Source organism: Eptatretus burgeri, chromosome 11 (assembly GCF_056783735.1).
Source record: "Eptatretus burgeri isolate ZD-2024b chromosome 11, Ebu_testis_v1, whole genome shotgun sequence".
Classification (NCBI taxonomy): Eukaryota; Metazoa; Chordata; class Myxini; order Myxiniformes; family Myxinidae; genus Eptatretus; species Eptatretus burgeri.
This window is the reverse complement of record NC_140971.1, coordinates 25832350-25849145: the sequence shown is the minus strand read 5'-3', so window position 1 is coordinate 25849145 and position 16796 is coordinate 25832350. Positions and strand designations below refer to the sequence as shown.

Below are 16796 nucleotides of genomic sequence, written 5' to 3'. Positions count from 1 at the left end.
ACATTTTTGTCTGTGCTATACTGTCCACCCATCAATGATGACGACAAATATATATATATATATATATATATATATATATATATATATATATATATATATATATATATATATATATATATATATATATATATCTCTATCTCTATCTCTATCTCTATCTCTATCTCTATCTCTATCTCTATCTCTATCTCTATCTCTATCTCTATCTCTATCTCTCTCTCTCTCTCTCTCTCTCTCTCTCTCTCTCTCTCTCTCTCTCTCTCTCTCTCTCTCTCTCTCTCTCTCTCTCTCTCTCTGACGACATGGAAAACCTTTAAGTACTCATCCAAATTCTGTCTTCCTCATATGTGTTGATTTCAATTGTCACCATGCAAATTGGATGGATGTTAGTACCTCTTTCACCAACCATGGCACTTCTGAAAAGGACTTCTGTGACTCCATTGGACTGACTCAATCTGTGAACTTTCTGACCCAGATTTCTGTCAATGGCGAACCTTCTCTTCTGGATTCGGTGATGACCAACTTTCCCGCAAATGTATCTTGCTCTTCCTCTGCCCCCATTGCTTCATCTGATCATGTGCTTGTGATGGTGAACATCTCTCCAGCCTTCTCAGAGAACAGCCTCAGCACTGGCGAGTCTGGCAATTCGGTCAGGCAAACTGTATGGGACTGCAAGCAGCCATCACACTCCAGTACTGCTCTCCAATATCTACCGCCCCCGATAATAATGCAGCCTGGGAATTCTTCTACAGAAACCTGTTCTTCCAAATGCACCGATTCATCCCATCTCGTCTTCCCTTATCTTACCCATCCTCCCACGCATGGTGCACTGATTCCTGTGGTGAGGCAGTTCCTTTAAAACAACTCGCATTCTCCTCCTGGAAGGCAAATCGAACTGAAAGTAACCTCAGATCATTCCACAAAGCCCACAACAGGTGTGTCTCGTCTCTGATTCAGAAACTTGATTGGATGGCATGAGCTCACGTATCCACAAAACCTGCTCTGCTGCTCTTGCACTTCCTCTCTCTACCCTTTTCACTCAGTCATTTATTCGAGGTCATCTTCCACCTGCTTGGAAATCAGCCAACATCACAGCATTACATAAAAAGGTGCAAAAACGGATCCCTTTAACTACATACCAATTAGCTTACTTCCAATAATTAATCATCAAGGTCATGGAATCCATCATCGCAGTTGACATTAAATCATTCCTTTTCTTCAACAGGCTCATTTCAGATCATCAAGTCAGATTCAGACCTGGTCACTCCACCTTGGGCATGCTACTTCTACTCTCCCAACAATGGATGTAGGCCCTCAATATCAGACATGAGATCAGGGCCGTTTCTCTGGACATATCTCGAGCTTTCGATACAGTCTGGCATCCTGCCTTGCTCACCAAACTCTCTTCTTATTGTATCCAAGGCAATCTCCACTCATGCCTTGCAGACCTCACCTGTCACAGTCAACATGTGTCTGTCTGTCTGTCTGTCTGTCTGTCTGTCTGTCTGTCTGTCTGTCTGTCTGTCTGTCTGTCTCTCTCTCTCTCTCTCTCTCTCTCTCTCTCTCTCTCTCTCTCTCTCTCTCTCTCTCTCTCTCTCTCTCTCTCTCTCTCATCTCCTCTTCCTGTCCAGGCTGGAGTTCCTCAAGGTAGTGTTCAGGGCCCTGTTCTTTTTCTGGTTTTCATCAATGATCTCTCTGACTCTCTGGAAAATCCTCTTTATCTCTTTGCTGATGACTACACCCTTTGCCATACCATCTCTCATCCCTCTGATAAGCAGGCAGCAGCCTCTTCGCTCTCTGCAGATCTGGATAAAAATCACAAACTGGTCCAACACGTGGAACATGCCTTTCAATCCGGACAAATCTTACACTGTCACTATGTCTCACCGAAAGGACCGTCTGGAAATCACCCCCCCCCATCTACTTTCTCAACAATCTTCTTGAAGATAACAAGAGATGCAGTATAGCAGGTCACCACCAATTATAGGTAGGATGCATGTGCAAGTAAATGCATACCACAACTTACCAGACATTAGAAATCCCATTTGAACCAACTCATCCACAGCTTCCATGAGGTCATCGGCGATTTCTGGGTAATTGAGCCGGGCAGCACGCAACCACTGCCACTTGCGTTGGAAGAGGCGCACGTACAGCTTTTTGGAAGTGGCTGCACAAAGAAGACAACAAAACGTGAAGGGCACGATGACCAACAAGCTGATGAGCACAGTCACTTTACACAACACTGAACCTTCCACCAAAACCGCACAGAAATAAATATTAAAATTCACATTTGTAAATAAATAATACTTTAAAAACGACATCAGCGACAACAGCTTGAACACACCTGATAGATTGTAAAATCGACAAAGCGTGTCCAAATCTTCAACATCAAACAGTTGTCGGTCTTCTTCTTCCTCAAAAACAGTCCAGAGGGCAATTAAGAAGTTTCGTAGATAATATGACTGTGTTGCATCACCGGCACTATTTAACCTGATGTCATTCACCTTCAGCCACATCTCATCCCAGCTCGGGAGAGGGTCTTCACAATGATTTCCCTTTACGTGCAGTTTAGGCAAAAGGTCTGTATTTGTAGACGTTTCCAAATTATAATTGGTACCCAATGTCTGCTCATTATGACTGTGCTTTGAGAGCAAATATCTGGAATCAAATTGTTTATTTTTCACGCCATATTTGTCACAAGAATCCATGTTCAACTTTTCACTGTTCGATGCCATCAACTGCTGTGGTCCTCTTTTCTGGGGACCAACCTTGGGAAGGAAAGGTTGTTCATCGTCTTTAACCGAGGAATCATTGCACGCGCTACCGGATGCGAAGATGAAGAGGTCACCAGTGTCTGAGCAGTCCTGAAACGAGGCAGAAAGATCCTCAACGTTGCAATTCTGCGAACTTGTCAGGTGAGGGTCATATGACGATCCGTAACTTGTGTCAGACGGTTTGGTGTCAGTCGAGACACTATGGGTTTCTGCCCTTTTGCTTTTAACCGCAAAACGTGTCGATGGGGATTTCGATGATGGAGAAAGCTTCTTACAAGCAGTACCCTTGTATCTTGATTCTACATCACCAACTACAATTCTGTTGCCGGAAGTTTTTCTGTTCTTTCGGCTGGTTTTCGGCTGGTCGGCTGATTGTTTAAAATACGGACTCGTTTTCAGAACGCCAATTCTCTTGCGATTCGGAACATCAGTCTCAAAATCATCATCATCATCATCTTCTACTAGCACCACATCATGGCAGATATTTGAGTTTTTCCTTAATTTTGTGCATTCAACGGTCTTCTGTCTCAACAAACGACTGCCTTTTTCAAACGACTGCCCAGTCGCGACGCTTGAGCAATCGTTATCCAGGTGCCTGTTTATGTCACCTTTGTTGACCTGCTTGCCACAGGCAGGACAGGGCACACAACTGCCAAGGAAGTGAACAAAGTTCAAAATGGAACCGGAATGCTTCACGGGCTCTGCGTCGGCTTTCCTCTTTTGGCCTCGGCCGAGCGTCTTGCGCCGCTGGGCCATCAATCTGTTTGACAGTGCCTTTCTCGTAATGTTCACAAAATACTCATTTCAAACCTAGGAAGATAAGTTCACAAGCATTAAAACAAAATAAAAACATTAAAAAAGGCAAAAGGAATAGTTTTCTTATAAAGTACAAATGTAAGTTAAACTCCCCGACCAAACTCAAACATCAGCAACCTGACGCACTTCACCCAAGTCAAACATTACAACCAGCCATGATAACGGGCATTAACTATTTCAAAATAATGATAACAAGAATTATTAACTATACCCAAACAATCATTGACTGAAAGACTTCGATAGGCATTGCTTAAAACCAATCAAAATGGACCAACTGTTTCTTCTTCTTCTTTCTCTTTTGGCTTTTCCCATTTTTCGCTCACCTGGACTTTAGTCAGGTGAGCTTATGTGATCAAGCAGTGTCCGTCGGTGAGTGAGTGAGTCAGTCAGTCCATAAACACTTCAGTCGTCATCACTTGAACCAAACACGATTTTGATAAAACTTGGCCACAAACTTCATATCTGATGCCAAACGAAGGTGTATTGACCGCATCAAAATCTGTGCTCATCGAGGGGATCTATGGGGTGGGGGGAGGGTCAAACCCCCCCACCCCCAAAAGAATAGGTATTTGCTCTCTTTTCTGAAACTACAAACACGATTTCAATGAAACTTGAACACAACCTTCATCACCCGTGCTGTAACAAAGTTTGTTCACGGAATGAAAAATAAAAATCACAGTGTATGGGGGTTTGTAGGGGGTTGGAGTGACTGTTGCTCCTGATCCAGGTGAGCTTCAGGACATGCGGTCACCACAATGATGGTTGATCACCCTTCTCCATCTCCTCCTGTCAATCACTCATTCTGCGAACAATCCCACAACTTTTAAAAATCTCAATACATTCATTCTCATTTTTCATATATATATATATATATACAGTGGGGAGAACAAGTATTTGATACACTGCCGATTTTGCAGGTTTTCCCACTTACAATGCACGTAGAGGTCTGTAATTTTTTTATCATAGGTACACTTCAACTGTGAAAGATGGAATCTAAAACAAAAATCCTGAAAATCACATTGTATGATTTTAAAATAATTAATTTGCATTTTATTGCATATATATTTATATATATATATATATATATATATATATATATATATATATATATATATATATATATATATATATTGTTACGAATTTGAAATTCAATTGCACACAACATACAGGTTCCCTTTGTCAGCTATGTCGAAAAGTGCATGTTCCCGAGATAGCTCACCTTCCATTGTTTAAATGTTCAGAGATCGATTAGATGCGCTGCGGATCGATTTAATAGTTAGGGAACGAAACAATGGAGACGTCCCTCCCCCTCTTCTGCAAAGAGGAAGAAGAACCCTGCCATCCCATGACGTCAACAACTCCCTCCCACCCGTGGTTGAGCGGGGGATGGATCACGAGGGCATGAGTCACGCCGGGTGCGGGGGAGGGGATGCAAAGGATAAAGAGGACATCTTTTCTTTGTTCAAGAAGAGTTCGTAAAGAATCCCGTGGGAGTCCCGTGGTCGGGCTGAGTTCCTGGGAGTCCCGTGGCAGAGTTCGTGTGCTGAGTCCCGTGGGAGGAGTAAGCTTTTTGCTTCGGCAGTTGGGGGAGTCGGGAGGAAGCCAGAAGCCAAGGAGCTGCGTGGAAGTCCGGGCGTCGCGAAGGAGACGCGAGCTGGAGGCGCAGCCTTGCCTGCTGTGTCACGCAAGCCGCGCGTTCGTGTGGAGAGAGCCGGAGAGAGCTTGCCTGCCACACGGAAGGCCCGAGCTCGACCGCGGCTACGCTAGCTGCCATGGGGAAGGAGCATCGTGGGTCGCCCAAGCGCGTTCGTGTGGAGAGAGCCGGAGAGAGCTTGCCTGCCACATGGAAGGCCCGAGCTCGACCGCGGCTACGCTCGCTGCTGTGGGGACGGGACGTCGCGGGTCGCCCAAGTCAGACACCACGAGGGTGCAGGTAACCTGCAACGGTCTCGTGGGACTCGTTCAGTCTGCCAAGTTCCACGCCATAAAGACCAAAGAGGTCCAGTCTGACCCCATTGCCTTTGATGGGGTCTTTTTCCTGCTTTTCTTTCGAATGAATGTTGTGGCGCCTAGTCCCGTAAGTAAAACTGTCAGTGACTGTACATTAATAATTGCTTATAGACGGTTGTAGTTCTTTTGTCGTACTTTTGTTGCCGGTATAATTGCATACGTGTTTTGCCTTATTTAATTGCATACGTGTTTCATTATAATAAATGTCCTTGTGTAAATGTAAACCTGCTCATTTCATCCATTCCCTCATTGACTGAACATTTCGTGTGCTGGGAGTTAGCCGTTGGTTTGCCGTAATAGGGGGACATTTGGACTGACGGTTCTCGGCGATTACGCCGCTCGGATTTGCGCACGGACAAGCTCGCCTCGGCGGTTTATTCCGTACGAGATCCGTCGAGGGTGGAATACCCTGGTAGTTGGATCACGTGGGTATTTAGGTACATTGAAGATTGGCAATCGACCCTACCCCACGTGATCTGCCGATTGTCGTATTTCGGTTCTTGTACAAGGACCCGTCGCTCGGAGTTATCCGGGCGGCGATCTATATTCCGGGCGATCGGTCGGGCCGACTCGACTTGCGGCTCCGTCCAGAGCGGTCGGTTGGCAGCTGACCCCCGGCCTGTAACAATACATTAAGTTGAAAGTGTGTCTGTCTGTGTGTCTGTGTGTGTGTTTCTCTGTGAACTATACACGCGAAAAGTACTGGACTGATCCTCACCAAACTTCACATGCTGACAGAACATGTACCCGGGAGTGTCCTGATGTAAAAGAATTGTACTTCCGACTTCCGGTTTCCGAATTATGACGTCATCACCTGATTTCATAATGTTAATTTTTCAAGTTCAGCCGATTGACATGGGGCCAACGCCATTTGCAATAGAATGAAAAAATAATGCTACAGTCAATTGAAGACAATGACTTCCGACTTCCCGGTTTCTGAATTATGACGTCATCACCTGATTGCGTAAAGTTAATTTTTCAAGTTCAGCTGATTGACATGGGACCAACGGAATTTGCTGGAGAATGAGAATTAATTAAGTCACAAATGATGACATGAAACCAGCCTCACATTGTTGAGGCATTATGGTTTTTTATCTGATGCGGCAATAAATCTTAACATTTTTTAAACTCAAGTCTTCTGCATATAAAACATGGCGGGGAAAATATAATATTATAGTGGTGATGAAAAAAAATAATAATGGTGGCAGCCTCTACAATTTTACAAACAACTGTGACATATACTCCTTCAGACCCGCTGTCATCCACGGGATTCCTGTGCGGAGCATGGGTATCCCTGCTAGTATATACATATAAACATATATATATATATATATACCTAAACTCTATCATCTAAATCTATAAATAAATAAATATATATATATATATATATATATATATATATATATATATATATATATCTATAATCTATTATGTATAATCGAAATATATATATATATCTCTAATCAATAATATATCTATAGCTATATATAATCTATAATGTGTATATATATATATATATATAAATATATATATATATATATAATCTATAATATTGTTGTGGATTTTAGCCCGTTCGGCGTGCGGGCGACCGCCTTTAGCTAAATTGCGGCCGTGCGCGCCCACCGAACGAACAATCGAGTCGCAGCTTTTCGGATCAATGCCGAAAGCCAGCTACGGGTGTTGTTAACCACACCATAAATCAGCCAACTCTCTGTCTGCGCAATACAGGGTTGATCGCCAAATTGTCGATGTACCTAATTATTCGCGCAGACAGAAATGCCGGGGATTTACACCTCAACGGAGCCTGCACGAAAACGAGCTGCTTTAAGCAGCTCGTTTCGTTTGCGATTGCCGAGCGGTTTTATATCGCCAAGCCCCGTCGGACCAAATGTACGTTTTATCGGCTCTTAATCAGCCAGCTATTTATTCCGAACGCAATTATGGCAGTCATTGGCAGGAAAGGACGCAACGAGCAGGTGACATTTCAACAATGGGGACATTTATTTCAAATGTGTGCTGTGTCACGTGATTGGGTTTTCGTATATCATGCCTCGCCCGCTATGGGTGGCAGGAGTGTGCTTCTGGTCGCGCAATAAAGCGGAGTAGATGGTGGCCCGCGTGCTTCTTGCGTCCCACTGCACCGCGTACACTCTAGTTGGCGACGAGGATGGTTGAATACGGACTTATGCCCGTTTTCGACGGGGACGACTTCGAATTGTTTTCGGAGCAATTGGAATGCTATTTCCACGCGAACGATGTGGTCGACGAGAGCAAGCAGAAGTCGATCTTGCTCGCTTCGCTTTCGCCGGAGCATTATCGGCTGCTGGGTGATTTAGTGGCACCAAACAGGCCCCGTGATGACGGGCTGGCGTTTCGGGACATTGTGGAGAAAATGAAAGCACACATGGCGCCGGAGAAGTCATTGCAGCTCGCTCGATTCCAGTTCGATCGCCTCTCGAAAGGGGCAGAGGAACGCGTCGCTGAGTTCGTGGCGCGGATTAAGCGTTCTTCCGTGGCCTGCAAGTTCACGGCGGGGGAGCGGCCAGCTCGGCTCAGAGATCGTTTTATTGCTGGTTTACGAGATGCGAAGATGGTTTCAGCGGTTTTACGGCTGAAGGATGAAGCCATTACATTTGACTCGGCGGTCAGCACGGCTACGGCGGTCGAGCAGACTCGCGGGGATGTTCGAGCCATCACCGGCCACGCGGGGTCGCGAGCACCCCAGGACGCGCGCACGACCTTCGATGCGGGTCGGACGTCGCCACGCGGCCGCGCGTGCGGCGGGGTGACCCCGCGGACATGCTTGGGATGTGGAGGTCGACACCTGCGCCGTGCATGCCCGTGTAAAGGCAACGTGTGTTTGAATTGTCACAAGGTGGGTCATTTGGCGCGTGTGTGCCGTGGGGCGACGGCCACCGTTAAGGTCGTGGACGGCGATGTGCGAGGCGACTTGGGGTGGAACCAGCGGCCGTTGTTGAGCCTGTTTTCAATTGGCCCGGCGACGGCGCGCCCGATGACGGTGGAAGTCGAAGTGAACGAAACGCCGATCACGATCACGTTCGCCGATCGGCGAACAGACCGCGCGTAGACTCAACGGCTTGAAGCTTATCAGGTCAAACCTCACGCTGTTCACGTACACCCGCGAGAAGATAACGCCAGTCGGGATGGCAAACGTGTCTGTGCGGTACCAAGGCCAGGTCGCCACGCTTCGGGTGTACGTCGTGCGGGGGAGCGGGCCGTCTCTCCTCGGCCGAGATTGGATGGCCCCCATCAGGCTAGACTGGGCCGCAGTTCACCTTGTGCAACCCGTGCCAAGCCAGTGGGAGGATCAGTTGGAGGAGATTCTTCAAAGACATCAAGGGTTGTTTAGCGACGACCTTGGGAAACTCAAGGGCATGGAGGCAAAACTCTTCTTGAAGGAGGGGGTGGTTCCTCGGTTTTGTAAACCGCGTCCGGTGCCGTATGCCCTGCGGGACAAGGTCAAGGGTGAACTGGATAGGCTGGAGGCCTGTGGAGTGATCGAACGGGTGTCGTGCTCGGATTGGGCCACCCCGGTTGTCACGGTGCTGAAACGGAATGGAGACGTCCGATTGTGCGGGCACTTCAAATCCACGGTTAACCCGGGGCTCAGCGTGGAGCAATATCCATTGCCGTCAATCGATGAAATATATGCGCGATTGGCGGGGAGTCAATACTTCACGAAGCTAGACCTGCGTGATGCATATTTTCACCTGCCGATGGATCCCGGGAGTAGCGAGCTTTTGACAATCAACACGTGTCAAGGACTCTATCGATATACCCGACTCTGTTTTGGGATTGCTTCGGCCCCAGCTTTGTGGCAGAAAGCCATGGATCAGGTTTGCATTGGCCTGCCCGCTCAGACCTACCTGGACGATGTGCTCATTGCGGGGAAAACGGCGCACGAGTATCTTGCGAACATTGCCCGAGTGCTGACAAAGCTAGAAGCGTGCGGCCTGCGCTTGAACAGGGACAAGTGCGCGTTCTTCAAGCAGCGCTTGGAATACCTCGGGCACATCATCACGCCGGAGGGGCTGTTGAAAGGTCCTCAGAAGGTGGAAGCGATTCAACACATGCCACCGCCTCGCGACAAGACGCAGCTGCGCTCGTTCATTGGTATGGCCCAGTATTACCAAAGGTTTGTGCGCGGGCTCAGCTCACAACTTGCGCCGTTAACGCGGTTGCTCAAGAAGGACGAGCGCTGGGCTTGGGGGCCTGCACACCAGGCGTCGTTCGACCGCGTCAAGCGGCTGCTCACAGAGGATACGGTCCTCGTGCACTACGAGCCTGCGCGTCTGCTCCTATTGGCATGCGACAGCTCTGCATATGGCATCAGGGCAGTGCTCTCCCACAGGATGGACTAGGGTTCTGAGCGGCCTGTTTGTTTTGCATCCCGGACCCTGTCCGCAGCAGAGCGCGGATATGCCCAGATTGAGCGTGAGGCTCTCAGCCTCGTCTGGGGTGTGCGGAGGTTTCATCAATTCCTGCTGGGGCGGCATTTCACTTTGCAGACGGATCACAAACCGCTTCAATTCATCCTGAGACCCGAACGCGGGGTGCCGGTGGTAGCAGCCGCGCGAATACACCGGTGGTGTCTGTTTCTGGGTGCTTACGATTATGATATTCAGTTCCGAAGCACCGAGAAGCATGCTAACTGCGACAGGCTCTCACGCTTGCCGTGTGCGGAGGGTCCAGCTGCGTCTGAGTTGAGCGACTGGGTCGATGTGTTCGCGCTGGGCCAGGTCCAAAGCGGGCCGGTCACGGCCAGGCAGGTCGCGGGGGAATCGGCAAGTGATCCGGTGCTTGCCCGTGTCGTCCAGGCGATTTCTACGGGGAATTGGAGCGATCTGCCTTCGACACCGGCATTTCAACCTTTCACGTCACGCGCAGCGAAGCTGTCGTTGGTCCAACAGTGCGTAATGTGGGGGATGAGGACCGTGATTCCACCGAAGTTCAGGCAGCGGTGTTTAGATGAGCTGCATGTCAGTCACCTTGGCATCGTGAAGACCAAGAGTCTTGCTCGTAGCCTGTTGTGGTGGCCGGGGTTGGACAAAGACATTGAGCAGTTGGTTAAGCGTTGCGCCACGTGCCAGACAGATGCTGATAACCCGCGTCGAGCTTCGGGTCTCTGGCCTGTGCCAGACCGAGCTTGGCAGAGGGTCCATGTAGATTTTGCGGGACCGGTTAATGGCAAAATGTTTTTGATTGTGATCGATGCATTCTCTAAATGGCCGGAGGTTGTAGTAATGCAGCATACATCAGCAAACATTATAGTAGAGAAACTGCGGACGATCTTTGCTAATAAAGGGTTGCCGGAGATCCTGGTCTCTGATAATGGTCCGCAGTTCATCGCGGGTGTATTTGATGAGTTTATGCGCCAGATTGGTATTCGACATCTAAGGTCCGCACCGTATCATCCTGAGACGAATGGCCAAGCTGAGTCGTTTGTCAAGATGTTGAAGCGGGCTTTGCGCAGGGGGGGTGTTGCACCTGTGCAGACGGTGGTCGATGTCTTTTTGCTCCATTACAGGAACGCAGTTCATCCTGTCACGGGTGATTCGCCTGCCATTCGTCTCTATGGACGGGCTTTGCGGTCCAGGCTGGATTTGCTGCGACCTGGAGGGTCGGGGAGTGGGGCAATGTCGCGTCCGACGCGGCTGCGCAGCTTCGAGGTGGGTCAGCGGGTAATGGTACGCGATTATTTCCACGGTTCCAAATGGGTGCCGGCGGTGGTCTCTGTGGTGCTGGGGCCGGCGAATTGCATGGTGCGGACTGATGGTGGGGATGTGTGGAAGCGGCACGTGGACCAAATGCATGATCGCTGTTCAGCGTCACCCCCCCCCCACACCTCCCCGGGCCGAATGATGCGGGACCCCCACCGGTAGTATCGCCGGCACCTGACGTTGTGTCGCCGGGGCTGGTTGGGCCGACGCCAAGGGGGTCTTCGCCTGATGCCGTCCTACCCGGGGACGTCGAGCAGGCTGGGCGGTCGGGGGTGGCTGGTGTTGCGGAAAGTGCGAGTCCGGCGAGGGTGTCACCTCAACCAAGCCGGGAGGCGTCTGAGCCTGGGCTGTCTGGTGGCGCTGCCCGTCCGAGGCGGGTCAGGTTGCGGCCGCGGTACTTGGAGGATTATGAGTGTTGATGGGTTTCAGATGGTCATGTTGTGATTGTCCGTTCATCGTGTGACGGGTCATTTTACGAGGGGAGGAGTGTGCTGTGTCACGTGATTGGGTTTTCGTATATCATGCCTCGCCCGCTAGGGGTGGCAGGAATGTGCTTCTGGTCGCGCAATAAAGTGGAGTAGATGGTGGCCCGCGTGCTTCTTGCGTCCCACTGAACCGCGTACACTCTAAAATGCACATATGCAATGAATGGGGGGATGGGGGACAAGACACGAGCAAAAAGACCTACAGCCGATATCTATTTATTATCTACATTCACTTAGTCAGATCACTACTTAAGGACAAGGCACCACAGACTTTCATGCAAAAACCCCAGAAAAGAAAGAAGAGAACGGGGCTTGTAAGCCTTTAATGTTCCTCGGAGCTGGGATGACCGAAGGAGCTCCGCAAGGCCGTGCAGGTTACCTTCGTCGCCCTTGAGGCGACTCAATGGTCTTTTTGTCGGGGACCCTCCGTATGTCCTTGTGGTCAAAGCGGCAGCTGTGGTAATGGCGGCTTGGTTGGTCCGGGCCGAGCACCGTGGCCTGGTCGATCGGGCCTGGCTGACGACGCTTCAGAGGAGTGAACAGGCCTTGCTCTTTTCGAGTTGATGCTCTTTTAGAGCCCGCTCACTCCTCAGCATCGCTCAACCGACTCGGGGCTCGATCGCCCGGACCGTTATGTCGCTGGCTGGCGACTTCTCTCCGGCTGGCGACTTTGCTGCTGACTCCAACTTGACTGCCTCCACCGACCAACTCCGACAAAAAAGAGCTCTCGGCGTCGAAACGCGCCCTTTTATAGCCCCGAGGGGAGGGGCGCACTCCCTCACCTTTGACCCTTCACCCCCGGCTGGCTCCACCCCTTTCGTCATTTTGATCCATTTTGCAAGTCATACATGGCCGTGTTTGAAATCACCCTGCCGCTGCGAGGATGCCATCGTGTTCGCCTGTGGAGATGTTGTTTGAGGAGATGTTGGCGGTTGTGGAGAAAAGATGGCGGCGCCGTGGAGATGCTGGTGAGGAGATGTTGGCGGTTGTGGCGAAGGTGGTGAGGAGATGTTGTTTAAAATAAAGATAGGAAAGAATAACACTACCTCAAAGGTTCAAAGCTCGGCACACGAATAATTCCCGTTATACATCGGTGGGTAAATCTAATCTGGACACACACTTATCGACATAACTGATCTTCGGGGAACCTGAATGGTGATCTGTGAATTTGCACAACCGTAACAATATATATATATATATATATATATATAAATATATATATATATATATATATATATATATATATATATATATACATATCGATAATATATACATATCGATAATATATAATCTAAATATATAATCTAAATATATAATCTAAATATATATATATGTATATATATATATATATATATATATATATATATATATATATATAAACTATAATATATATATATATATATAAACTATAATATATATATATATATATATATATATATATATATATATATATATATATATATATATATACATATACAGTCATATATAAACCCTAACCCCGAGCTCCGTGATCTATAAAGTATGGAGCAATCCTCAGAGTTGGGGCAAAGTTGGGGTGGATGGAAAAGAAGAAGTCGGTCAGAGTTGTTGGATGTGAAGGTATTGAGTTTATATATATATATATATATATATATATATATATATATATATATATATATATATATATATATATATATATATATATATATATACATATACAGTCATGCGCCACTTAACGACGGGGTTACGTTCTGAGAAACGCGTCGTTAAGCGACGTCGTCGTTGTGCAAACATGATTTTTTTTTTCGTTTTCGTTTTCGAACATCGTACTTACACAAAACTACACACCTAAGGCTATATGATATAGCCTATTGCTCCTCGGATACAAACCTGTACAGCATGTTACTGCACTGAATACTGTCGGCAATTGTAACACGCCTCCAAGAGAGACGGAAGACACGTTACATTTACCTTTGTGCTGTTCATGACGGCCATCGGTGTTGTTAGCAGGAGCTCACAATCTCCTCTCGCATCGATTATAGAAAGATGAATAAATAGCGTTTGGATTTTATAAATACTTAATCATTGCATCGATGTTATAATTTATAAATGAAGAAACGAGCTCCTGTCAATTGTGATATATATTTTCGGAACAGTGCGATTGTTTTAACAACATGAAAAGCTTCACCAAAAAGAAATATTTGTTTTAATTTCGACTGTAACAACGATTTATTCGCGGAATTCTTCAATTCAAAGGTAATTTACTTGCGAGAAGGTAAACGTGGAAACATTGGTTCAGTTTGAAAGCCGATTTCCTTGAATCCCGATTTAGCACGATCCTGTTTTTGCGCGATGACATTTTATGGACATCAACGATCGCATTATAACAGGGCCACACTGTCGTTTATTATCATTATGAAGTATTATGTACTGTACAGTGTACATAATTGTATGTGCTATTTTTATACGACTGGCAGCGCTACGTCGGCTACATCACTCGGCGATAGGAATTTTTCAACGACATTTTTTTTTCATTTTTTTTTTTTTTTTTCAGAGCTGGCAGATCCGTCGTACATGCGATCCATCGTTGCCCGGAACGTCGTTAAGCGGCGCATGACTGTATATATTCACATATATCTATAATCTATCATCTATAATCTAAATATATATATATACATATCTATAACATATATAATCTAAATATATATAAACTATAATCTATAAATATATATATATATATACATATATATATTAAAATCTATATATATATATATATATATATATATATATATATATATATATATATATATACATATCTATAATATTGTTGCGGATTCGCGCCCGCCGGCGTGCTGACGGCCACGTAACTCGAATCGCGGCACGTCGCCCACCGGACGGACAATCCAGTCGTGACCCTCTCGGACTAACGCCGGGAACCAGTCACGGGTGGACCTTTCGGTCTCACCGCGATCGAGCCAATCAGCCCCCGCGTGGGATAGGGTTGCTCGCCAAATTCGACCTACCTAAGTACCCACACGGAGGGTAGACCGGGCGATCGCACCTCGCCGCAGGTCGACTTCGGACACGGGCCACTTAAGCGACCCGTTCCGTACTATCGGGATAACCGAGCGGTGTTATTCGTCGACCTCGACGGTTCGATTAATTATCGGGCGTATTCAGCCCACTACCAACCCTTTACGTGAAGCAAGATGAGGATTCAATCAAAGAAATGACGAAGCGAAGCGGGAAACAGTTCAACACAAAGCACATTTATTCGCAATGAACGGAAAGCACACATATTCAATTCCACCAAAAGCACACAGAAAAGAAAAACACAATGCAATTTACACAAAAAGCAAATGCGACAATGCAGATCTACTACCGATTACGCGAGCACACGGCAACACTTATACAATTTTACTTCACAGACGGCGCCGACAACACATACCCAAAACCAAGGAAAAGAATAGAGAACCCTCAAGGATGAGGCGGGCCTGAGGCCGAGACCGGGTCGGGCCTACCCGTCTCGTGATGAGACGCGGAGCGGCGATGGTGCCTCAACTCCGCGGGCCTCGCGGGCAGTGTCTGGTAGGGGGTGGGAAAGGGGCCCCCTTGGTCGCACTATCTCAGCGCGGGGGGAAACAGGAGGGGGTTGCTGATGCTCGGGGTATAGAGGATTCCTACTCTGGCTCGAGTCCCGCGACGAGCGTCTCCACCTCGGCCAGGTCGCGCTGTCGGCCTCCCTGGGGTGCAGCTCCCTGCACGACGCGAGCACCCCCTCGTCTGCCCTCGCCGCCTCTCCACAGCTCCGTCCCCTCCGCTCCGACTCCAACGCACACGACGACCAGCTCCTTCTTGCAAACTCCACCGCCCGCGAAGTCTTAACTCTCTGTTCCTTCCTCTCGACTCTACTACTCACTGGACTGACGAACACGGTCGCTTATATCAGCCCCGTGGCTTCGCCCTCTCATCTTTGACCCCCTCCCTTCGACCTTTCACCTCGCTCCCCATTGGCCCGAGAAAAAGTGGGCGTGAATGCTTTTTGATCCATAAATTTGCATATATCGATCGCCCTCCAACGCCCTGGGGGCGGGGCCAATTCGCCCCTCGCTCACCGATTGGACGGCAAAAAGTGGGCGTGTGTCGTTTTTGATCCGTTTTTGAAGCACAAAATCCGTGATTTTGTACACGCTGTTCGGCGCGCGCCCTGCACGAGTCCAACACCGGTACCCACAAGCGGCGCAAGAACGGTGGCGATGCGACGGTTGCGAGGTGTGACGTGAAAGTCGTGGCGGTTGTTGATGTGGTTGGTGGTGGTTGGTCCAAATTAAAGATAGTAAAAGAAAAACGGCTATCCTGAAGAGTCGCAGCACGCATAAATGACATGTATTCCCACTAGACAACGGGTTTGGGCCTAACTACACATGTACTTACCGAGATATCTCACCTAAGGGACCTGAATGGTGGTTTGCGAATTTGGTAACCACAACAATATATACATATCTATAATATATAATCTAAATATATATAAACTATAATCTATAAACATATATGCATATCTAGAATATATACATATCTAGAATATATATATATATATATATATATATATATATATATATATATATATACTATAATCTATATCTTCTTCTTCTTCTTTCGGCTGCTCCCGTTAGGGGTCGCCACAGCGGATCATCCGTATGATCCACATAGTGATTTGGCACATGTTTTACACCGGATGCCCTTCCTGACACAACCCTGGTCGCCTCTTACGACACAGGGATATGGTACACCTATTTTAACCGGGGTATACACCGGCCCAGTATACTGGTACTCATTTTGCCGACCTCGGAAGGATGACAGGCTGAGTCAACCCCCTGGTGTATTAATTCAGTGGCCCAACGGGGCGTGAACTCAGGACCTTTTGGATCCCAAGCCGCTGCCCTAACCACTGCGCCAACACCAGGCTATAAACTATAATAAATATAAATATATAA

At 47.6% G+C, this 16796-nt stretch overlaps 1 protein-coding gene across 10 annotated transcripts in view; it reads right to left on the bottom strand.

Moving 5' to 3' along the window:
• FAN1 (FANCD2 and FANCI associated nuclease 1) overlaps window positions 1-16796 on the bottom strand; it is a 131033-nt gene that overhangs the window by 94795 nt on the left and 19442 nt on the right. For 6 of the 10 annotated variants that reach the window (XM_085845631.1, XM_085845632.1, XM_085845630.1 and 3 more), the window contains exons 3-4: window positions 2342-3581; window positions 2024-2164 (exon numbers count right to left, since the gene is read on the bottom strand). In XM_085845631.1, the coding sequence (XP_085701757.1) occupies window positions 2024-2164; window positions 2342-3527 (1327 nt within the window). In that variant the 5' untranslated portion in view covers window positions 3528-3581. Of the gene's footprint in view, window positions 1-2023; window positions 2165-2341; window positions 3582-4264; window positions 4408-16796 lie in introns of all 10 variants that reach the window. The other 4 variants (XM_085845624.1, XM_085845628.1, XM_085845629.1 and 1 more) reach the window with 2 other exon arrangements.